Here is a 23,376-nt window from a genome sequence, read left to right as displayed (position 1 = left end):
ATCCATGGCCTCTGCATCGCCTCCTGCCTCCAGGTTCCTGGCCCCATTTGAGTTCCAGTCCTGACTTCCTTTAATGACGAGTAAACTCTTTTCGCTCCTCAAGTTGCTTCCATCATGGTCTTCCATTGCAGCAATAGAAACCCTGCATAGGACAACGAGTATGTTTCATCTCTCCCCAGGAAAAGTTTTGTCACACAACACAGGGACATCACCATGTTGCAAGAGGCCTGGCATTACAGGCTCCCTCCTGTCCAGGGACAATGTTTTTTGTTTGTTTGTTTGTTTGTTTTTGTTTTTTCAAGACAGGGTTTCTCTGTGTAGCCTTGGCCATCCTGGGCTCACTTTGTAGACCAGGCAGGGCTTGAACTCACAGTGATCCACCTGCCTCCGCCTCCCAAGTGTTGGGATTAAAGGCGTGCACCACCACGCCTGGCTTCCAGGGACAATATGGATAGATTGTATTAGCAAGGCGCCCTGGACCTAGATGCCCCACCCTACCTGCTCTCAGATTAAGGTGAGGGGTGAATGATGTGTCCTAGGTAGGATGGAATGCCTCTGCTTGTCTGCTGTGTCCCCAGGGACACAGTGAATGCCTTCTCTAAGCATCCAGGCCACCTGGGCTCAAAGCAGGGGAGAGCTTCCTGTCCCTCACCTACTTTCTTGTAGGTATGCCTTCTTCTGAGCTGTGTTCCTTACCCAGATAGATGCTATTTAGTGGGGGAATCTCTCATGACCCTCCCTCCATCCAAAAAGCCCAGTGCCCAGACTCTCAAAGCCACATCCCAGCATAGTCCATTTCCTGTGCCCATCAGGCACTCTGGACCAAGGGTAACTGCAACATGGGGCAGACACTCATTGCTCTGCCTGCTTCAGAACAAACCCCACAGGAAATGAGATTCACACCTGATGCATCCTCACTCTGGCTTACTACCTCCCACCCTCCTCCAGACTACTGGGAACCAACCCCAAGGCTTCATGCATGCAATGTACTGCTCGGCCACTGAGCTACACCCCAGCCTGTGTGTACTCCCAATCAAAAGAGCCTGTCACCACCCAGCTCATATCTAGGGGCCATTTGCACTGGTGTTCAATGTAGGATTTCTAGCGCACAGCACGCTGACACACAGCTTTAATCTCAGCTCTCAGGAGGCAGAGACTGAGGCCAGTCTAGTCTACATCATAAATTCTAGGCTAGCTGGGACTACATAGTAAGACCCAATTTCTTTCTTTTTTTCTTTTTTTTTTCTTCCCTTGGGAGGTTTGGTTCATTCAGATTGGCTGTTTTCTGTTTCTTCTGAGGGGATGAAGCTGGGGCAGGACTATGGCAGGAATCCTTGCCATGTGAACCACTGGTAATTTCTTGAGGTGTGATGGGCCATCTTACCACTCAGAGCAGGCTTGAAGAAGAGTGAGGTCAGGAGAGCTTGGGTAGCGGGGGGCGGGGGGCACCCAAAGCCCTAGCAGGAACGTCATACATGAGATCCACTAGCTAGGAATGGGGGTCAGGGTGCATGCTTACAATCCCTGAACCAAGGAGGTTGAGACAGGGCGGCCACAGGTTCAATGCTAGTCTGAGCTTCATAGTCTTTTTTTTTCCCCCCCTTTGAGACAGGGTTTCTCTGTGTTAGCCTTGGCTGTCTTGTACTCACTTTGTAGACCAGGCTGGCCTCGAACTCACAGTGATCCACCTGCCTCTGCTTCAGGAGTGCTGGGATTAAAGGCATGTGTATCACTATGCCTAGCTAGTCTGAGCTTCATAGTGAGAGGACCCTCTCCTCTACTTCACAAAACTAGAGAGAGCATGAGAAACTTCAAGAGAGAATGTGAGGTAGAAGGTCCTTTCTCTAAGAAGCCTTCCCACCTCTGCTGGTTTGTCCTCTCCCTGCTCCTACCATCGGGGCAGCCATGGGCGTGTCAGAGGCGCCATATAACAAACAGCTTATTCGACTTGCTCAGTGCTTTATTGAACCAAGGCCCTGACAGAGGCCTTCCAGCATGACCTTCTCATACGTAGATTCCAGACCCAGAGGCTGCTTGGTTTTCTTATTTAGCTGCTTCCATGACAATGCCTCTTTAATATTTCCAAGTGCTAAGTGTAAAAGGCTTTGTTCACACGCACACATACACTCCTGCCACAGGCCATCACGCTCACCAAAATACTTCCACCCAGTTTGCATGCATACATGTGTGCAAGGCACTGTGCATCCATCCGTGTCCATCCGGCCTCCCGTCCATGTGCAACAGGCCAAGGCTCTGTCACTAGTACAGCAACACAGCAAAACCTACGCATGCTCAAGAGGTCTTCTGGACCAGATGTGCAAAGGAGAAAAGAAGGATGGATAAGTAAAGCTCAGTGACTGGTCCACTGCCCAGCTAGCAGCAAGTTCTGACCACTGAGGCTCTGGGGTTCACAGCAGTGGGGATGGGGCTCCCCCAGGCTCCTGAATCAAGCCTGTGCTTTTGCTCTAGAGGCCTTAAAGGAGAAAGATCCCTTTCTGGGCTAACAGAAGCCAGGTCTAACAAGGAAGTGATGTTTGAGTCTCTAACTCCCCAGCTGTACAAGGGAGCCCACTGAGCTGTCAGTGTGTCCTAAAACACTTTAAGTCAGACAAACAAATGAAAGCTGCAGGTAAGACTACAACAGGGGGAAAAAAAAAAAAAAAAAAAAAAAGGAAGTGCTTATGTTTTCAATGGAAGCCTCTGTGCAAAGGCCAGGAGAGGGGAGCAGACAGGGGACACAACCCTGTACAGAAGCAGGGGCAGCATGTGGCGTCCAGGCCACCCGAGGAACTACTGTGCCCATCATCAAGGGCTGAGACTCTTCCCACAAAGGGGGCTTTCTGAACACAGGAAGGCAAAGAGTTAACACAGACAAGGAAAAAGGACTGTAAAAGGGTCCAAAGCATTTCCTCCTAGCTGGTATCCACCCTTCAGGCTGGGTTTTTCCAGAAGGTACTGGTACCAACACGTGAAAAATTAGTGGAGTGAGACAGGGAAATAGAGAACAGGGACAGGCAGACGTGACACCACGCCTTTCCCTCAACCCCTAATAGCACCTGAGGCCTCTAGCAGAGAGGTGGCCTCACATAGGCCCATGGGACCCACTGGCTCCCAAGGCCCACGAGATAAGGACAGGAGCAGGGCTGAAGCCAGCTCGTCACTGGTCTTGTAGCCTGCTACAGAGTTCCCTCCGGCTCCGCTCCCCAGCCCAGCTGCGTGTCTTGAGGCGGAAGGTCCTCAGCTCATCCCTGAAGGCCTCATGGTTCATGGGCCGGTAGTCCTGGGGCTCACAAAAGTTCTAAAGGAGGATGAGAAGATGAATCCATCAGTATGGGAGAAAGATTAAGGTGTGGGGGGGTGGGGCATGGGGGTGGGAGCAAGCCTTTCCTCCTTTTTGGCCTGCAGACTAGTTGGGCCCTGTCCCTACAGTCCATGTCAGGAGAGCTATGGCCACCCCGCCCTCATACCGGATGCTGGGGGAAGAACTCCTTGTAGCCGCCTTTGAGGATATACATCTCGGGGTAGTACAGGCTGGGGTACTCATTGGCCGCGCGGTCCCGTTCCCTGACGAACCGGCACCTGGAGCAGCACGGGAGGGGATTCAGGGCAGACCACATTGTCAAAAAGGGACCCATTCCCTGTACACACTGTCCCCAGAGCACAGGCTTCTGAGCACAGGATGTCATCTTCCAGGCAAGACTGGCTACTGGGTAGAAGACACTGAAGTGAAGGCAGAGGTAAATCAGGAGTGAGTGGCCACTGTTTCTGGAAGACTGTTGCATAACCTTAGTTAGAGCACTCTATGACATGTGCCAGGAAAGAGGAAGTAAGAAAAGGTGACAAGTGGACACAATCAAGGTTCACTCAGCCTGCCCTGGTGGCACAGGCCTGTAAGTCCTAGCTACACAGGATTCCAAGGCAGAGGGATTGAGAGTTCAAGACCTGCCTGAGCTACAAAAAGAGCTTAAGGCCAGCCTGGGACTTCAGTAAGACTCTGCCTCAAAGTAAAAGGTAGGGCTAGTAGGTGGCTCAGTGGGTAAGAGCACCCATTGAGTAAATGTGAGGACCTGAGTTCAAATCCCCAGCACAACAAAAAGCCTGAGGAGGCAGTAAAAACAGGAGGTTCGGTTGGAATTAGGCTGATGGCCAGAAGCCCAGTCCAGTGAGAAACCCTGTCTCAAGGGAATAAGGTGGAGATTATACAGCAGGATATAAAGTCCTCCTCTGGCCTCTCTGCATGCATGCACGCACTTACATGAACACGTATATGGTATATACACATGTGTATACCACATGCACATATACCACACAGAGAGGCACTCACAATCACACATAAATAAATAAATAAATTGAAGAGAGGGCTGCGGATAACCCTCACTGGCAGTGCTTACCTAATGTGTGTGATGGCCTGGGTCAGTCCCTACAGCAACAAAAGAAAACCACATACTCCAGAGTCTGCTGGACCCAATGTGGTAAGGACTCAAGGGAGGAAAGGAAAGGAAGAGCAAAAGGATGAAAAAGCTCCATGACTGATCCACTGCCCAGCGGGGGCCATGTGCTGGAAACCCAGAGGAAAGGGGAGTGCAGCACGGTGAGGCCCCCGTAAGGGAATGAATGGGAAACACAGAGTCCAGCCCACTGAGAAGCTACCAGCTGCCTGATGGAACTGGTCCAGACCACCCTGGGCCAGGAGGCGGAGCAATAACTAGAAGAGATAACCAGCAGAGGGACAGAGGAGAGACTGGTGAGGGAAGGCTGAGGACCCCAGTGGTAGCTAGCATAGGAACAGGATACCAAATGCTTGAGTGTCACTGAGAATGTGGCTCCGAACAGGGTCCTCAGATTTTTAGGGACACTGCTAGACTTGGCACCGATTTTTGTGGTGGCACAGCAATGTATAAACGACAGTCTGGTGAAGCGGATGGAAAGAAGGCAACGGGAAGACACGCTGTCCACAGCAGGAGAGTTAAGATCGGCTCTAAACTCTGCCGCATAGCAAGAGGCTCTAGCATTCAGTTTCGGGCACAGGCAGCCAAGGGCGGGAGCTAGCTAACCAGGGGTCAGAGCTGCAACTCACATGCGGGGCCCACGCTCAGACGAGAATTCACAGTGGAAAATGAGGATGATTCTCTTGTCCAGGCTGCAAGGCGTGATGGGGTGCTGCAGCAGGAAGGTCTCGGCATCGCGTTCCAGGGGCAAGTTCACAGCATTCTGTCAAGAAGATCTGGGGTTCAAGCTGCAGCCTGCAGCTGGCCTCTTCTCTTTCAGTTCCCACCTCTTGCTGGGCAGAACCCTCCCCCAATGGCAAATACACCACAGAAGGTTGTGTCCTTCCTTTTGGCAAGGAATCTGAACGGGGGCTCTGGCCTCACCAGCCCCCGTCTCACCTTGATGTGTCCGCCTTCAAACTCGTAGGGGTATCGGCAGTCCACGATGACAAATTTCTCCACAATGTTGCTGAACTTGCCTGTCAGTAGGGCCACCATCTGCAGGAGGCCATCAGGGTTGGTGCCTGGTACCCAAGGCTGGTACCCAAGGTTTCCCCTTAGTCTTTTGAAGCCCCCATCATGCAGCCCATCCCCAGGAGAGGACAAGAGCCGAAAAAGGTGGTCCCCAGTGCACCTGGAGAGTGGCTCAACCCTGCTTACAGTTTCTGTTGAGATGTACTTGAGGTCTTGGTGTTTGCCATCCACAGTCTGCAGGAGGAAGGCCTGATGGGAAGGATGAGTCGGTCGGGGGAAGGAAAGGCAGTGAGACAAGAAGTCTGGGAAAAGGCTGGTTAAGAGCACTGACTGCTCTTCCAGAGGACCCAGGTTCAAATCCCAGCACCCACATGGCAGCTCACACCTGTCTGTAACTCCATGATCTGACACCTTTACACAGACACACATGCAGACAAAGCACCAGTACACAAAAAATAAAAATAAACAATTTTTTTTTTTTTAAAAAGAAGAGAAGGCTGGAAAGGACAGAGATAACACCTGCTTTGGCCTTCAGACTCAGCCCTCAGTGGAACCTGGTAGAGGAGAGCGATGGCAGCGCGTACCCACGAAACAACCTTCTGAGGGTAAAAACAGAAAGGACCCTTCCTTCCTGCTCTTGGGTTTGAAAGCCGAGGGGTGAGGCAGGAGACTGCAAAGCAGAGATTCATTTGGAAATGCTTTTCAAGGCTGAGATATGGTAGATAGATGCCTGGACAGGTTTGAGGTGGCATCAGGAGAAGGGGAGCCAGGAGGGAAAGATACAAAAGAGAAAGGGGGGTGGGGTGGGGCTCTGGGGACAGAGAGTTCCTGAACTGGGGGTCCAGCAGACAGAAGGCCCCTGCCATCCTACAATGCTACCTTAGAGTAATCTCCTATCAATCCACGGTGGTCACTGTCCAGGATGCTCTCGATCTCATGACACAGGGACTTTGAGCGGAAGACACGGGCCTTCTGGAAGGCAAGGCAGGCGGAGGCCAGGGTCAGGGGTGAGACTGCCTCTTAGTGTTATCTGGTTGAGGCCCTCTTTCCCTGCCATGTAAACAGCTACCTGTACACTACCCCCTGCTACCCACTGGGCCAAGAGAGTACACCCCAGACCATCTTCAGCCCAAACGTATTCTCAGGTGAGCAGGGACAGCCCAGGCCCGGGAGGAAGGAACTAACAGGCTCTTCAGGCTGCTGCTGCTGCTCTTCCAGAGGAGTCACACTCTTTCTGCGCTTGCTCTGGACAGGCGTGTCCCTGTCCTGGGGTCGCTCTAGCCTCTTGAGGATGGGCCGGATCACACTGCACGGCATGGACGGAGAACGGAAGAGCCGCTGGCATTTGCTGAACATGATGAGATCCTGGCAAGGGTAATGTGGTAGGAGTCAGTGTGCCTCGTCCCTTGACCCGACACCTCCCAAGCTCCGAGGGGGCACTCCTGGGGCTCACTTGTTCCTCTTCCTTATCCAGCTTTTTGACCAGTGGGGCACTGATGAGGTTCTCCATGCCTGGGGGGACCACATCATCATCCTGAGGTCAAATGAGCAAGGACACAATCACAAACACAGTCATGGAATAAGCCGCAGAGAGTCTCCCTTCGCTTGCTCTCCCAGAATGTTGGGCTGTCTCTAGCCCTGCTAACTCTTCCATCTATGGCAACTCTCCCCGGACCTAAAGGGCTGCAGGGGTCCACCTGCTGGCTGGGGCTCCCCCTGAGCCACAAAGATCTTCATCGTCCCCAGCCTCCATTCTCTGTGGCACCAGCCCACCTGGTTGTCTCTGATTGGCCAATATCAGGGTGATAGTCAGTTCCCTCAGATTCTTCTGACACTGGGGTGAGGCTGCAGTCTTGCTGAAGCCAGCGGTCTCCTTCTCTGGACTATCCAAGCAGGGGGGAGCAAGCGGGGGGTGGGGGGCCTTGTAGAGCAAGGCAGTTTACCTTTAAGTCGCTCTCCAGGATGTCCACAAATCCGTCATCTTCTTCAGAAGCCCTTTCGACCGGAGTCAAGGAATAGGAAGACTTGGCTACAGGGCTCAGCTCCTCTACGTCTATCTTCCTTTCAGGGGTAAGACACTGTACGAATGAGAACAGGTACAGAGCACTCAGGTGGGGACCTGCCGCTCCTGAGGACAAGTCTCCAGTAGCTAGGTGCTTGGTTGGGAGGATATATATATATTTTTTTGTTTGTTTGTTTGTTTTTGTTTTTCCCCCAAGACAGGGTTTCTCTGTGTTGGCCTTGGCTGTCCTGGACTCACTTTGTAGACCAGGCTGGCCTCAAACTCACAGCAATCCACCTGCCTCTGCCTCCCAAGTGCTGGGATTAAAGGCATGCACCACCACGCCCAGCATTCTTCTACATTAAAAAAAAAAACTTTTATTATTTACTTTTGATTTTTTTTTTAACCTTTATTTTATGTGCATGGGTACTTTGCCTGCACATGTCTGTGCACCATGTACAAACAGTGAACCACAGAGGCCGGAAGAAGGCATTGGGTCCTCTGGGACTGACATGATAAGAGGGTTGTGAGCTGCAGTTTGGGTGCTAGGAACTGAACCGAGTCCTCTGGAAGAGCAAGCAGTGCTTTTAACCACTGAGCCATCTCTCCAGCCACCACCTCTCCTCAGAGCTGAGGACCCTACAGGGGTCAACTCTTCTCCCGTACCATCAAGTCAGGGGCTGAACTTGGCCTCTGGGTAAAGGCCTCTCTGCGGCTGGCCCACTCTGCAGCTTGGGCAGGGCTGGGATGAGCAGGCCTCCATGGTATCTTGAAGTCATATCCATCCTGTGGGCAAAATTGGAGAGGCATCAGGACAATCCCTGTGTACCCTTCTGTCCCTGGAGCTCCTCCATATTGGTCTCGGGAAGCGCACATTCTCCTTGTTCTCCCCAGGGCTGTTGGCAGCTCTGTAGCCAGCTTCCTTTATCTTCCGGCTGCCCAGTACTTGGGAGTTGCTGATGTTCCGTAGCACGGGGCTGTGTTCCAGCAACCTCACCTAGGGAACCAGACAGGGCAGTAACTACCAAAGGCTGCATTCCTGTTATCACCCAGCTCCTACCTTCTGCTACCCTGCTCTGAACTCCCTGGGCCACTCAGCCACCAGACAGATAAAGCTCCATCTTCCCCCCAACCAGTCCAGAAATGCCTCGCTACTTCTAGCACAACCTGTGGAGGTGTCCCCAGGATTTCCATGCCAGCCAGGAGGCCTAAGCTCCCTGTCAGGACTTGGAGGACACTCACTGGCAAGGATCGGAAGCGTTTTATGGTAAACTGCTCACTGCAAAAGAAAGGAGGACAATTCAGAGCTGGGAAGATGGGGGTCAGTGACCTAAAGTGGGCAGGACACAAGTCATCTACATTGCGTGAGACAGCAGGAGGTGAGCAGGAAAGAGCAGAAAGCACTCACTTTTGAATGACCCGACTGGCTGCCTGGATGGCCTGTTCAAACCTAGGAGAGAGAAGAAGTGACCCATTTTCCCTGTAGCCCATCTACTTTAAGCCCAGGCCCAGCCAGGCGAGCAATAGGGGCAAGCACTCGGGCCTGTGGTCAGGCTAGGGGAAGGCAAGAGTAGAGAAAAAAAGCCCACTATTGGTGGGACCAGGTACCAAGGATGAAGGATTTGAGGCAGCCTGGGATTTTTAAAGGCTGCTCTGAATGGAGGCAGGCCTAGAGACTGGCAGTGATGGAGACAGCTGGGGCAGGTCACAGGGTCATTAAGACATCACCAAGGCAACAGTCTTGCCAGCCTGCACAAGCTAGCACAGGCCTTCCACCTGTATGCAAATTGCACCAGTGGAGCCATATGGCCACCATGAAAGGCACCGATCCATCCCATGACAACAGGCTGAAGGCGTCCTGTAATGTGGGTGACTCTGGGGGTGGATGCCTGCAAGGAGAAAGTGGCCTGGCTCTCTCCAGACAGCCTCCCCTGCCCCCCCCCCAACTCCCCCCCACTCCCCCCCCCACGAACTTTAGTGTTTTTCTGGGCCAGCCCAGCAGACTTCCTAGTGAAAACTATAGGGGGTTACATCCTCTCCTCCCTCCTGTGGAATTTTCTAAGGCTCAAATCTCTGTTCCGCCCCCTCCTTCTGTCTTAGAAGAAGCCAGCCGGCAAGGAATTCCAACAGATGTTCCATTCGAAGCCAAGGCATCAGCTTCTGCATACAGGCCTTGTCTTCCAGCCATGTTGCTGGAGCAAGCAGGAAAGGCCACACACACACCACACACACACACACACCACACCAGCTTCTTTCTGAGAAACTGTAAATAGCCAAAAGATGTTGTGCGGTAGAGTGCACTTAGTGTTCAAAGGTCCTCAGAGAGGCCTGTGTGCAATCAACCTGGTATCACTTGTAGCAGGGCCTTATGGGCGAGGGATCTGTGGTGTCACCAAAGACCAACCTACACTCCTCCCATCCCCACCCAATTCTTGGTTTCCTGTTTGTGAATAAACCCTGAGCGCAGCACAGTCTGGTCAAAGGCACCAGGAGGAAATAGTAACTGTCATCCTAAACCAAAAAGCTCTGGGTGGCAATGCTCAGCTGTCCCTCCTAATGACTGACAGCTACTCAGGCAGCTGGATAGGAACAGGTGTGCTCTAGAAGGCACAATTTGTGCCCATAGCCAAGGAAGAGGTGTCTGCTCAGAGCAAAGGCCAGTTTTCTCTCTCTACTCCCTATTGTAAATGGTCTGGTCAAGGGTTGGCCAAGAGAGTCCGTGTCATCAAAGCCAGGGGCTGCTGATGAGCCAAGCTAGGCAAGCCAGTCTGGAGACACTGTTTTTGTTTGGCCTAGATTTTAAGGAATGGTCATACCATGTTGCCCACATTGGCCTTGAACTCCCTACCTTCCCGACTTAGCTTCCTGAGTATTGGGATTACAGGATATGAGGCACCATACCCAGAAGACCATATTTTTAAGTTGGAAAAACATTTCACACATAGGTGGGGCAGGCCTGTAATCCCAACACTTGGGGAGGCAGAGGCAGGCGGATCTCTGTGAGTTCGAGGTCAGCCTGGTGTACAAAGTGAGTCCAGGACAGCCAAAGCTACCCAGAAAAACCCTGTCTCAAAAAACCAAAAACCAAACCAAACCAAGTTTTAAAAAAACATTTCACATGTACAAAAACATGTGTAAGGCAAAAAAGAAAAATGGGAACACTAGGACAGTGTTTTTCTGAATAACAATGACAGCTGGAGGCAAGCATCAGAGGCCACTTTCCCAGAGGCCATTGTCTCTATGACTTCTGGTCCTGAGCCCACTCCCATCTGGCTTCTATGATAGCATGCTCTTCTCTGAACAGGGAGCCAATTCTCAAGGCTTAGGAAGGTAAGCCAACCCCTCACAATGGGGAGCCTAAAGGATCTTCTTTTCTTTTTGTTTTGTTTTTTGTTTCCCTGTAAGAAAGCAGGATTCTGGGGGCTGGGGAGATGGCTCAGTGACTAAGAATACTTGTTACTCTTGTAAAGGACCTGAGTTCGGGACCCAGCACCCACATAGGGCAACTCACAACAAGGTGGAACACCAGCTCTAAGAGCTCCAAAGTCCTCACTGGCCTCTGCAGGCCCACATGCTCACATGCACACATCCCCATGTACAGAAACATAACGCACAATTAAAAATAAATCTTAAGAAAAGGAAGACCGATCCCTAAGGGCAGACACCAAGCCCTCCCTTCCCTACTCACGAGTGCTCTGCCGTCTGCGGGTCCATAGGGCTGGGGGAGTCCATGCAGAGACCTGGTGGGACAGGGTACCCTGGCTTGCAAGCTGTAGCCTTTCCTGCTTGCTTTTTCCCAGGAAAGGAAAAAGAAGCCTGTTTCTATTTGAGATCAAGATATGCTTTTTTTTTTTTTTTTTTTTTTTTTGTTTTTTCTAGACAGGGTTTCTCTGTGTAGCCTTGACTGTCCTGGACTTGCTTTGTAGTCCAGGCTGGCCTTGAACTCGCAGCGATCCGCCTGCCTCTGCCTCCCAAGTGCTGGGATTAAAGGCGTGTGCCACCACCGCCCAGCAAGATATGCTTTTGTTTGTTTATTTGGTTGTTTTTTTTTTTCCCCCCCAAGACAGAGCTTCTCTGTGTAGTCTTGGCTGTCTTGGACTTGCTTTGTAGACCAGGCTGGCCTTGAACTCACAGCGATCCGTCTGCCTCCACTGCCTGGCAAGATGTGCTTTTGTTTGTCTGTTTGTTTGTTTGGTTGGTTGGCTTTTTTTCTTTCTGAGACAGGGTTTCTCTGTGTAGCCTTGGCTGTCCTAGACTTGCTTTGTAGATCAGGATGGCCTTGAACTCACAGCCATCTGCCTGCCTCTGCCTCCCAAGTGCCACCACTGCCCGGCCAATCAAGATATGCTTTAATGAAACAAAACCTACTTATGGACTCTGAGCCTGGGACACTGCCCTTTCTCATAGGACACAGGGCTATATTACCTAATTACTATGGAAACATCTCCAGACAGTTTTTTTGTTTTTGTTTAAAAGCACACTGCTTACTAAGCATTTTTTTTGTAAGCTGGTTTAAAACAGCTTGGAAAGGATAATGGTTTTCTAAGTGAACTAAGAGAATGTCTCACAAGGGCCGACTTGTCAGGCTAAGTGCCCTCTGGGTGGAGCTGGAGTTTAGTGGCTTCATCACTAGGTTTCGAATAGGTAAGATACCATCGCCTACCCAGGCTCCCCAGTTTAGCTGGGGTGTGGTAAGATAGTATGTTTTCTTCTCAGCTTTGAGGGCAAGGTGGAAAAAGATTCTGGGCCCGCAGAGCTGTGGAGAGGATAGTGATCTGATCGGCAGAGAAGTTAGGAGGCCCAGGCAGTTCTCTGATCTCTTCTGATGGGGTGAGGGGTGGGGCGGGGTGGGGGGTGGGGATCCTCACTAGGAACCAAGGGCCTTACCTGCATCGGAGGAGTCTGAGGACTCAGAAGACAGGGAAGATTCAGAGGTACGCCTGGACAGGGACAGGCCTGCCAAACTGTTCTGGAATGACAGGCTTCCTACTTGAGTCTTTGGAGTCTCACTAGGAAGGAAGAAGGGGCACAGAGGAGGAGGAGGAGGAGAAAGGAATGTAGGGTTTAGAAGCTAGTTGGTCCATACTTCTATGTATCCCCTATCTGTGAAGGGCCTGCCCATCCCTGAGAGGTGCTTCTAGGACTAGCCTGTATCTCAGGTCAAAACTTTCATTCCACTGAGGCCCGAGAGGGTAGTATTCTCTAGGTTGACTGGTTCGGGAAAGGCCCTCCTAAGGGTCCAGAAGAGTTGAGGCAGGGCTAAGATTGTGGAGGATGGGCAGGAGGCAGCAGGGAGCAACGAAGCTCGGTAGAACCTTCCCTTGCTCTTCACACCCCACCTATCCATGCATTTTTCCTGAAGGCATAGGCTAAGACCGGGCTCTCTCTTGCAGCTGGACCACCCAGCTGGGACCCCGACAGGTACGTTTAAGGAGGTCAGCCAGTCTTTAGTCAGTCTAAGCATTAGAGGAGCTTGGGAGATGCGGGGTGCTGTTAAAGAGTAGGAGCACCGCCTGGTGAGACCCACTTCTTTGCCGACCTCACGATCCTCAGCCTAAAGCAGAGATTTGGGAAGTAGTGTGCGGGAGGCACAATGCAGGAGTAGGCGCTAAACGCTCCTTAGCGGGTCATCTGGAGCTGTGTGTTAAATCGCACAGGTTCTGACTCAGCACCCTTGTCCCAGGCCCCAGAAGCAAGAGTAACCGCAGCGTTTGTGCCCAGCACTCTTAGGCTCCGAGTGTTTAATCTCTCCTAGTGTGTGTGTGTGTGTGGGGGGGGGGTCTCCCATTCCCACCACTCCCAGCGCCCTTGGGGCATCCTACCTGCCGAGCCCTGCGAGGTTGTGCATGGTCTGAGTAAGAGTGGTAACCGGAGAGGAGGAAGCCGCGCGCACCGGAGACCCCAACCCGAAGCCTGGGAGGTGGCGCGGCCGCTGAATGCCACCGAGCACGCGGGCAGGACTGAGAGCGGAGCACGGCGCAGATTTCTGCGGGGGTACCTCCATCGCGGCGGGGCGGGCAAAGGCTAGGGACAGGGTCACAAGTACAGCGGCCGGCAGACGCCGACCCAGCTGGCTCGGCTCCGAGAGAGAGCCTGGGGTGAGGGAAAGGAGGGAGGGAAGGGAGGGAGGAAAAGCAATGGGCCTGGGAGTGAGGAGAGGGATGTGGGAAGGAAGGGAGGGGAGGACGCCGTGCAGGGCAGCTGCCACCTCCACCTCCTTATATATTCGAAAAATAACAGCGGCAGCGCCGCCGGACGCCACCAATGGGGGCGCTGGTTCCGGGAGGGCGGGACCGAGGGCGGGGCTCTCGTGGCGGGGGCTGAGGCTGGACCAACTAGCTCTGCCCGCCCAGCTTCTTAGGGTGACTCAGGGAGTTAGGTTAACCTCATGCCCCACACATACCCTCCGCTCCCTCTCACACGAGAATCATGATTTCCAGGACTCAGCCTCCTGGATCTAGGTTTGGAGGTACACCTCCCCAGAGGGAGTAACTACCCCCTAGGATGGTCTGTAAGGACCCCTAGACCTTTACCATCACCCACGGTCACCGATAAGGAACAGTGCAACACTCTGCCTGAGTCCTGGACGTTTGCCAAGAGTTTCTCGTGAGGTCTGCGTTCCCTGTGGGGTTGAGAAGTTCCTTAACTCGTTTAAGGTCAAGGGTTTGGTTGAATAGCGGAGACAGAGATGCTCTGGACTCCTCCAATCCTGCAGCCTGCCTGTCAGTGCCACTGAGCCGCGCAGTTATTCACAGGCGGCGATTTGCGCGGCAAAGCAGAACTGCCGGCTTCTTCCGGGGCTCCGAATTTAGGCGTGACTCCACCGGGCCCAATATTCTCCCGTAATCTCCGAGAACTAAACGTTTGGATTTAAGCATGTATTTCTGCAGCAGGCAGTTGGGATAAGTCACCAGAGAACCCACTGAGGGAAGAATCTCACACCCACTAATGACTATCTAATTTGGTGTTAATAGCACCATATTTAGTTGTTTCTTTGAAGGTGAAAGAGGCTGAATTTGCTATTAGTTTACAATGAGCTTCTTCTAATGATCTAATCACCTTCCAGCCCGAATCTGTTTTCCTGGAATGAGCAGGGAAGTTGGGAGTTGGGAGCTTTCAAATGCCCCAGTGAAGGTGTAGCTTGTGGGGTGCAGTACAGGATCTAGGAGTTGAGAGCAGCCTTGCACACCTGCCTTTGCTGTTTTAATCACCACCCGAGGCTCACCAGGTAGAGAGGGCGAAAGGGTGACTAAGGGTAGTGATGAGGATAAGAGCTTCAGCTGTGTGTGAAGGAGGAGGACACTAGTCACACCTGAGTGGAGTGACCGACATAGGAACCACACCTCTCTTTCAACATTTGCCCAGCTCCTGTGGTGTGCTAGGAACTTATACACTGCTTTAGGGGACCTAATTCCTGTTCCCATGATAGGTCAGACTCCAGATCTGCAGCCTCCTATCCTGCCCTTAGTGCCAGGACCCCGAGAGAAATGTACCCTACAAGGCCTTCTATTCCAAAGACCTGGAATGAAAGTGCTCTGAGGATTGTGTTTTCAAAACCCACATAGCAGGTTTCCCATTACCCCACTCCCTCCCCTCAGCGCGCGCGCGCACACACACACACACACACACATTCTGTGTGTGTGTGTGTGTGTGTGTGTGTGTGTATGTCTGTCTCTCTCTCTCCAGGGTTAGGAGGAGCCCTGCTGTGTTGATTTTGAAAACCACTTGAATCTCATGGGATCCCACAGCTGGAGGGGATGAGTCCTTCCCAGGACACCCCACATATCCACTCAGGCCCTTCTGAAGCTCATTTTACCACTTAGATCATAAAATATGTACTCAAATAAAACAAACACGAACTAGTCCTTAAAGGTCAGTGAAAAGATTTGCTCTTTTTGAGATGAAGGAGGGGGAGTGTCTCATGTAGACCTGGCTGACTTCAGATTCATGGGACCAGCCTGCTTTTGCCTCCTGGGTGATGGGGTTACCGTATCCACCACCGCTACTGGAATGTTAAAGTCTCACTCTGCAACCTGCAGAGTAGGAGGGCTGTTCCCACGTCTTTTAGAGACTTTTTTTTTTTTAATAAAAAAGTTAATTACTACTCTATTGTTCTATGTGTATGGGTGCTCTTCCTGTCTGTGCACCGTTTGCCTACTTGGTGCCTGTGGAGGACAGGAGAGGGCATCAGATCCCTGAAACAGATAGTTGTGAACTGCCTTGTGGGTGCTGGGAATCAAACCTCAGTCCTCTGGGAAAGTAGCCAGTTCTTTTAACTTCTGAGCCATCTCTCACTAGGGCCCTTTTAGAAACGTTTATGTTTCCCCTACTGGTTATTGCTCCCCAGTCCCTCAACACACCCTTTTCCATGACTTGTGACTTGTTAAATTTATGCGCCACCAACAATTCAGACAAAGGGGAACATCATACGTTGCAAAAGGCGGCAGCCCCACCCCCACATCTCAGGAGCAGCACTGTGAGCCAGTTCTTTCTTTTTTTTTTTTCTTTCTTTCATTTCATTTTTGAGCCGTTTCTTGTATTGTCTCCTGAAGATGATTCATACATAGCCAGAGGAAATGACGGCAAACATGGATAGCAGCCACAAACAGAATTAAACATTTCCCAGTAGCCACATTCAAAAAGCAAAAGGGAAGCTGGCCTTGGTCATGTGCTTCTGTAAACTCTTTTGGAGGAGGGATGAGTAATGAGGATCATCGAGAGTTTGAGGCCAGCCTGGGCTGCAGAGTGAGACCTTGCCTCAAAACAAAACAAAACCAAACAACAACAACAAAGTGAAACTACCAAAAAGAAAAAAAAAAAAAAAAAGGACAGGAAGTTTGTCTCAGTGGTAGACCACTTGCCTAGCATGTGCCAAGGCCTGACTTCTGGCATCATAACACAGGAAAAATATAAATAAACACAGTAAAGATGTAATTTTTATTTTCATATTTTAATTTTAGTACCATATTTAAGCTAATATATTAAGAATATTATTGTGATGCTTAGTTTTTTTCAACTTGACACAAACTGGAGGCTTCTAGGAAGAGGAAACCAAAGAACCAACCTACCTCCATCTTAGGCTTAAGACCCATCTTAGAGCTGGGCATGGTGGTGCATGCCTCTGTTCCCAGCACTCGGGGAGACAGAGACTGGTAGATCTTTGCGAGTTCAAGGTCAGCTTGGTCTACAAAGAGAGTCCAGGTTGGCCAAGGGCACACAGAGAAACCATGTCTCTAGAAACAAAACAAAACACAAATAAACAAAACAACAACAACCACCAAATAAGCAAACAAACAAACACCCCAAAAGAGCCATCTTATAGTAAAGACAAACTAGGTTTATTCCTGTTTATAATTAAACTTCTGTTTCTCAAGGACTGTGCTACTGTCACCTTAACTACAAATGGTTCTGCACTGTCTGTTCCAGGAGTGGCCATCGTGTCCTTGTTTCAGAAAGTTGTTCATAACCATCTTTCAACCCCACCTTTGTCCAAAAGGTTCTATGACCACCTATGTTCTTACTACCTTGTTACGCTCACCTTGCAGCCATGCCTGTGTTTGTGTTCTGTTCTTGTTACCCCACCTATTCTGCCCACCAAATCCCTCATTTGGAAACTCCCTTCTCCTGCCCTATAAAAGCCTTGTCTTCCTCACATCCAATGCTGACCTCTCGAACCCTACCTTAGGGGGAGGCAGCCCATGTACACGAATAAAGAGCTTTCTTTAATTAATTGGTTGCTTTAATTAATTTGACCATCATGATTTGGGCCAGTGGTCTTTCTTCTCCCCTCTTTGGGGTTGACAGAAACCTCAATTGAGAATATGCCTCCATCAGACTGGCCTGTAGGCAAGTTTGTGGGAGCCTTTTCTTGATTAATGATTGATGTGGGAGGGCCCAGCCCGCCACTGTGGGTGGTGCTATCCCTGGGCAGGTAGTCCTGTATTGTGTGTAGGGATGGGAGGGACATCTCAGTAGTTTTGGCTGCTCTTCCAGAAAACCAGGTTTGATTCCCAACTCACAACTGTCTATATCTCCCATTCTAGGGGACCCAATGCCCTCTTCTGACAGACAACTAGGCATGATGCACAGACATGTGACCAAAAGATTCATGCATGTGGTGGTTTGAAAAAGGGCGGCCTGGGCTGGAGAGACGGCTGAGAGGTTAAGAGAGCCACCTGCTCTTCCAGATGTCTGAGTTCAATTCCCAGCAACCACATGGTGGCTCGCAACCATCTATAATGAGATTTGGTGCCCTCTTCTAGTGTGCATGTGTACATGTAGGCATAACACTGTATACATAATAATAAATAAACCTTAAAAAGAAAAAAAAAGAGAGAGAGAGAGAATGGCCCACATAGGCTCATATATCTGAACGCTAGGAGTGGCACTATTCGAGCAGATATGGCATTGTTGGAGGAAGTGTCACTGAGGATGGGCTTTGAGGTTTCAATAGCCCAAGCCAGGCCTGTAGAACTCTCAGCTACTTCTCCTATACCATGTCTGTCTGCATGTCGTCAAACCTCTGAAGCTTCAAGCAAGTCTAGCGTAACTGTTGTCCTTTATAAGAGTTGTCAAGGTCGTGGTGCCTCTTCACAGCAATAGAACACTGACTAAGACAATACACAGGAAATAAGGAAATCTAAGCAAGCAAACAGAAACCAGTATTTGTCTCCTGGGAAGCTATGACTGAAGAATAATAAGCATGAGGGGACCTTAGGCTATATACTGGGTCTCTAACTCAAAAAAACAAAGCCAGGTGTGGTGGCACAGGACTTTAATTCCAGCTCTCAGATCTCTATAAGTTCATGGCCAGTCTGGTTTGCACAGAGTTCCAGGCTAGCCAGGGCTACAAACAACCAAACAACCAAACCACAAAAACAACAAAACCCAGATTGTTTTAGAAGAATGTTTTCATGTGTTTGGGCTCTTCTGAGAGAGGGTTTCTCTGTGTAGCTCTTTGCTGTCTTGGAACTCGAGCTATAGACCAGGCAGACTTCAGTGATCTGCCTGTCTCTGCCTCTTGCGTACTGGGATTAAAGGTGCATACCACTACACCCAGCTTGGAGAATGCTTTTTATATATCGGGTGGGAAAGGCCTCTGCATAAGACACAAAACCAAAGCAGTAAAGCAAAATGTAGCCTGAGCTATAAGTAGTCTCATATCTAAAACATTTTCTAAGCTAAGAGGCAAGTGACAACTCAAGGGAAACCTTTGCCAAACACCTACCAAAGATTTTTATATTCAGAGAACATACACAGTTTTGTTTTGTTTTTCGAGGCAGGGTTTCCAGCAGTTCTGGAACTCTGTGCAGACCAAGCTGGCCTTGAACTCACAGAAATTAACCTGCTTCTGTCTCCTAAATGCTGAGATTAAAGGTGTGCTCCACCACCGCCTAGCTAATGTGTGGAGTTCTTAAATGTCAGGCAACTGTGGCTGGGTGGAGCATGTGATTGCCATGCATGAGGCCCTGAATTTGATCCTTATGGCACATGCAGAAGGAAAAAGACCAGCGTGAGAAATGAGGACAAAGGCAGAGAGCATCTCAGGATCCAATACACACATGGAGAGAGAAATATGTATCAAAGGAGCAGAGGGCTACCCTGTCTTCCCTGGCCTCACAGACCACCACACTCACTGATTTTCTTTTTTTAAAAAGATGTATTTATTTATTATTATGTATACAGTGTTCTGCATGCATGTACACCTGTACACCAGAAGCCAGTATAGATGATTGTGAGCCACTATGTGGTTGCTAGGAATTGAACTCAGGAACTCTGGAAAAGCAGACAGTGCTCTTAACCTCTGAGCCATCTCTCCAGCCCTTCTGATTTTTCCTTTATCAGCTCCTAATGAATGTGTTGTTGGTAATTCCTAGAGCCCTTAACCTGGAAGGTCCTGGGACACTGTCCTTGGTCTTCTCTGATTCTTGACCTCAAGCTTTGTCTGCCCCAGCTCCTCAGCCTGCCATCCTGGGATGGTACTCTTCAAGACTTTAAAAAACATGGCAATCTCATTCACGCCTAAATAGGATGTCTTGATCAGAACCCTCACTAAGGGCTTGGGGATCTATGCAGAAGAGGAGATGAAAAGATTTTTTAAGAGCCACAGGTGATAGATGAGTCCAAGGAAACAATGATTCCCAAGCACCACAGGACAGATGCACATAGGAACTCAGAGACTATAGCAGTGTGCACAAGGCTTCAATAGGTTCAAGCCAGACCAAGTCCCAGCACAGAGGGGGTACGTAGACACAGGGCCTCACCCCAAACCAAGAAGCTACCTGCAACTGATATACACAAACAAAGGGAAAACAATTTTTCTCCTATGGAGTGTCATTGGGTGTATCAGTCACAATCAAGAGCAGATCCTACGGCTAGGAGTAGTCGGCCAACACAAAACGAACTCAGTGGTATTTTTGTAGACTTTCTGTTTCCTTTTGCTTTGTTTGGGCATTTTCCCCTTTTCTCTCCCTCCCCCCTTTTGTCTTACTGGTCTTTTGCTTGTTTATTTTGAGCTTTGTTTTTGTAGGTCTCTCTCTCTCTCTCTCCTTGTGTTTCTTGGGTTCTCTAGTGTGGTGGTACACGGCTCTAGACCCAGCACGAGGGAGGCAAAGGCAGGTGAATCTCCCTGAGTTTGAGACCAAATTGGTCTGCATAATGTTCCAAGCCACCCAAGGCTACATAGTGAGACTCTGCTCAAACAAAACAAAACATAAAACAAAAACCAGGCAAGCAAAACACTACAATGTGCAGTGTGGCTCATCACTTTCATATGCTTGGTACTGCAGGAGGAAGTTTTAAGATTTATTTGCATACGTGTATATGCACACACATATATCTGTAGTTGTAGTTATGGCTACGGGCATGGAAAAAAATGAGTGACACTCAGATGTCACTAGTGTTTATGGGTTGTGAATTACTGGATTTTGTTTGGTTTGGCTTTTCAAGGCAGGATTTCTGTGGTGTATAACTAGCTCTGTAGACCAAGCTGGCCTCAAACTTACAGAGATCCACCTGTTTCTATCTCCAGAGTGCTGGGAATAAAGGTGTGTGTCACTACACCTGGCTGGGTTGATTTTATTTATACATACACATAAATGTGTATGTGTGTGTATGTATGTGTGTGTGTGTGTGTGTGTGTGTGTGTGTGTGTGTGTGTGTGTGTATATATACCCCATATATATGTAACCCCATTCCGACGCCCTCTTCTGGTCTTCTCGGGCATCTGCATGTCGCACAGGCAGACATACACATACATAAAAACAATTATTTAAAAAGAAGCACACTGGCAGTGGCATTTACACATAGTGAAAATCCTAATCCCTTGACTCCAGCCGGTTAAAACGCAGTCTAAGCAGCCTGACGCCAGCTGGCCGCCCCTGGAGGAAAGAACAGAAGGGAGAGCATCAAAACATCGCCGTGCATCGGTCCAGGTGGCTGAGTACATTTTGTCTCCGCAGATAACCTTTCCCGCGCGTGGTCGAGGTGCACTGTCCAGACCTCAGCGCCCCCGGTGGCGGGTCCGGGCAGCGTCGCGGGGTCGGGGAGGCGGTGCCCGGCGTCCCCGCGCTTCCCGCGAGATCCCGCGCGCGCTCCGCCCCGCGCCGTGCCGCGCTCCCCGCTGGGCACGTCCTGCTGCCCGCGCCGCCCGCGCAGCTCGCCACCGTCGGCCGCCGCCCCGAGAGCCGCTTTGTCTCGGGCGGGGCGCGCGGAGAGGCCGCCGGGTGCCCCCCGCCGCGGGCCCGGGCCCCCCGCCCCGGGGCGGCGACGGCGGTGCCGGGCCCCGGGGCGGAGGGCGCGCCGGGATGGGCCCCAAGCGGCGGCAGCTGACGTTCCGGGAGAAGTCAAGGATCATCCAGGAGGTGGAGGAGAACCCGGACCTACGCAAAGGCGAGATCGCGCGGCGCTTTAATATCCCGCCGTCCACGCTCAGCACCATCCTGAAGAACAAGCGCGCCATCCTGGCGTCGGAGCGCAAGTACGGAGTGGCCTCCACCTGCCGCAAGACCAACAAGCTGTCCCCGTACGACAAGCTTGAGGGGCTTCTCATAGCTTGGTTCCAGCAGATCCGGGCCGCCGGCCTGCCGGTTAAGGGCATCATCCTGAAAGAGAAGGCTCTGAGGATAGCGGAGGAGCTGGGCATGGACGACTTCACTGCTTCTAACGGCTGGCTGGATCGCTTCCGCAGGCGCCACGGCGTAGTGGCCTGCAGCGGCGTGACCCGTTCTCGAGCTCGAAGCTCTGCCTCCCGGGCCCCAGCGGCACCTGCTGGCCCAGCCACGGTGCCCTCCGAGAGCAGTGGTGGGAGTACACCCGGCTGGCGCACGCGGGAGGAGCAGCCACCGTCGGTGGCCGAGGGCTACGCCTCGCAGGACGTGTTCAGTGCCACCGAGACCAGCCTGTGGTACGACTTTCTGTCCGACCAGGCCTCGGGGCTGTGGGGAGGTGATGGACCCGGACGCCAGGCCACCCAGCGACTTAGTGTTTTGCTGTGTGCCAATGCTGATGGCAGCGAGAAGCTTCCTCCCTTGGTGGCAGGCAAGTCCGCCAAGCCCCGTGCAGGCCAAGGTGGTCTGCCCTGCGACTACACTGCCAACTCTAAGGGTGGAGTCACTACCCAGGCCCTGGCTAAGTACTTGAAAGCGCTGGACACCCGAATGGCTGCAGAATCCCGTCGAGTCCTTTTGCTGGCCGGTCGTCTGGCTGCCCAGTCCTTGGACACCTCAGGCCTGCGGCACGTGCAGCTGGCCTTTTTTCCTCCTGGCACGGTGCATCCATTGGAACGAGGAGTGGTCCAACAGGTGAAGGGCCACTACCGTCAGGCCATGTTACTTAAGGCCATGGCAGCACTTGAGGGCCAGGATCCCTCAGGCTTGCAGCTGGGCCTAGTGGAGGCTCTGCACTTTGTGGCTGCGGCATGGCAGGCTGTGGAGCCCTCAGACATAGCAACTTGCTTTCGAGAGGCCGGTTTTGGAGGTGGCCTTAATGCCACTATCACCACTTCCTTCAAGAGTGAGGGGGAGGAGGAAGAGGAGGAGGAGGAAGAGGAGGAAGAAGAAGAGGGGGAGGAGGGTGAAGGGGAAGAGGAGGAGGAGGAAGAGGAGGAAGGGGAGGAAGAAGGAGGGGAAGGAGAGGAGGTTGGAGAGGAAGAAGAGGTAGAAGAGGAGGGTGAGGTTGATGACAGTGATGAAGAGGAGGAGGAGGAAGAAAGCTCCTCTGAGGGTTTAGAGGCTGAAGACTGGGCCCAGGGAGTAGTGGAGGCCAGCGGTGGGTTTGGGGGTTACAGTGTCCAGGAAGATGCCCAGTGCCCCACCCTCCATTTCCTGGAAGGTGGGGAAGACTCTGACTCAGACAGTGATGAAGAAGATGAAGAGGAGGATGAAGAAGATGAGGATGATGATGAGGATGATGAAGATGGTGATGAGGTCCCTGTACCCAGCTTTGGGGAGGCCATGGCCTACTTTGCCATGGTCAAGAGGTACCTGACCTCCTTTCCCATTGATGACCGAGTGCAAAGTCACATCCTTCATTTGGAACATGATCTGGTCCATGTGACTAGGAAGAACCACGCCAGGCAGGCGGGAGTTCGGGGTCTTGGACATCAAAGCTGAGCTGCTGGACATAGCTGTGTGCTCCAGCCCAGATGGGCAGCGCCTGCTCAAGGCAGAGACCTCTGGGCAGTGGCTGGAGATGGCTGGAGGAGCCTCGGCTCTGAGACAGGCCCAGAGGCTGAGGTCTGCCTCACTGCTATTGCTTCTTTCTCAGAATCCTCTTCCCTTCCCATCTGTCCCTGGGCTCAGGGCACTGGGTGGGTGGGGAGCTGTCCGGTGCTACCACACCATGCCATCAGGGGGCTAGACCACAGCAGCAGGCCAGGGATGGGTCCTGGAAGCTCTTGGCCAGAGAGTGCCT

The 23,376-nt window shown here is 51.5% G+C and overlaps 2 protein-coding genes across 2 annotated transcripts; one reads left to right on the top strand and one right to left on the bottom strand.

Annotated features, from left to right (window-relative positions):
* Positions 1 to 2,657: 2,657 nt before the first annotated feature.
* Positions 2,658 to 13,678, bottom strand: Cdc25b (cell division cycle 25B). Its single transcript, XM_051144652.1, has 16 exons — positions 13,287 to 13,678; positions 12,352 to 12,473; positions 11,153 to 11,204; positions 8,873 to 8,914; positions 8,707 to 8,743; positions 8,339 to 8,461; positions 8,131 to 8,250; positions 7,406 to 7,540; positions 6,916 to 6,996; positions 6,648 to 6,827; positions 6,342 to 6,434; positions 5,649 to 5,711; positions 5,388 to 5,486; positions 5,078 to 5,211; positions 3,468 to 3,579; positions 2,658 to 3,298 (listed from the first exon to the last, which is right to left on the bottom strand). Exons 1-16 carry the CDS (start codon positions 13,466 to 13,468, stop codon positions 3,158 to 3,160), a joined length of 1,716 nt encoding a protein of 571 aa, XP_051000609.1. The 5' UTR covers positions 13,469 to 13,678; the 3' UTR covers positions 2,658 to 3,157.
* Positions 13,679 to 21,225: 7,547 nt separating this feature from the next.
* Cenpb (centromere protein B) lies at positions 21,226 to 23,150 on the top strand. The gene has a single exon (XM_051144650.1). It carries the CDS (start codon positions 21,270 to 21,272, stop codon positions 23,073 to 23,075), a length of 1,806 nt encoding a protein of 601 aa, XP_051000607.1. The 5' UTR covers positions 21,226 to 21,269; the 3' UTR covers positions 23,076 to 23,150.
* The last annotated feature ends 226 nt before the right edge of the window (positions 23,151 to 23,376 follow it).

This window comes from Acomys russatus, chromosome 4 (genome assembly GCF_903995435.1).
Source record: "Acomys russatus chromosome 4, mAcoRus1.1, whole genome shotgun sequence".
Taxonomy (NCBI): domain Eukaryota; kingdom Metazoa; phylum Chordata; class Mammalia; order Rodentia; family Muridae; genus Acomys; species Acomys russatus.
The sequence above is the reverse complement of the archived record's forward strand: the minus strand, read 5'-3'. Positions and strand labels throughout refer to the sequence as shown.

Bases quoted from the DNA above. Each gene is read 5' to 3' on its own strand.
- Cdc25b (XM_051144652.1), bottom strand. From the start codon at position 13,468: ATGGAGGTACCCCCGCAGAAATCTGCGCCGTGCTCCGCTCTCAGTCCT. The intron at 7,541-8,130 runs GTACGGGAGAAG...TCATTCGTACAG, and splicing joins GTTCAGCCCCTGACTTGATG to TGTCTTACCCCTGAAAGGAA. The intron at 5,487-5,648 runs GTAAGCAGGGTT...GGCCTCCTGCAG, and splicing joins AGTACATCTCAACAGAAACT to ATGGTGGCCCTACTGACAGG.
- Cenpb (XM_051144650.1), top strand. From the start codon at position 21,270: ATGGGCCCCAAGCGGCGGCAGCTGACGTTCCGGGAGAAGTCAAGGATC.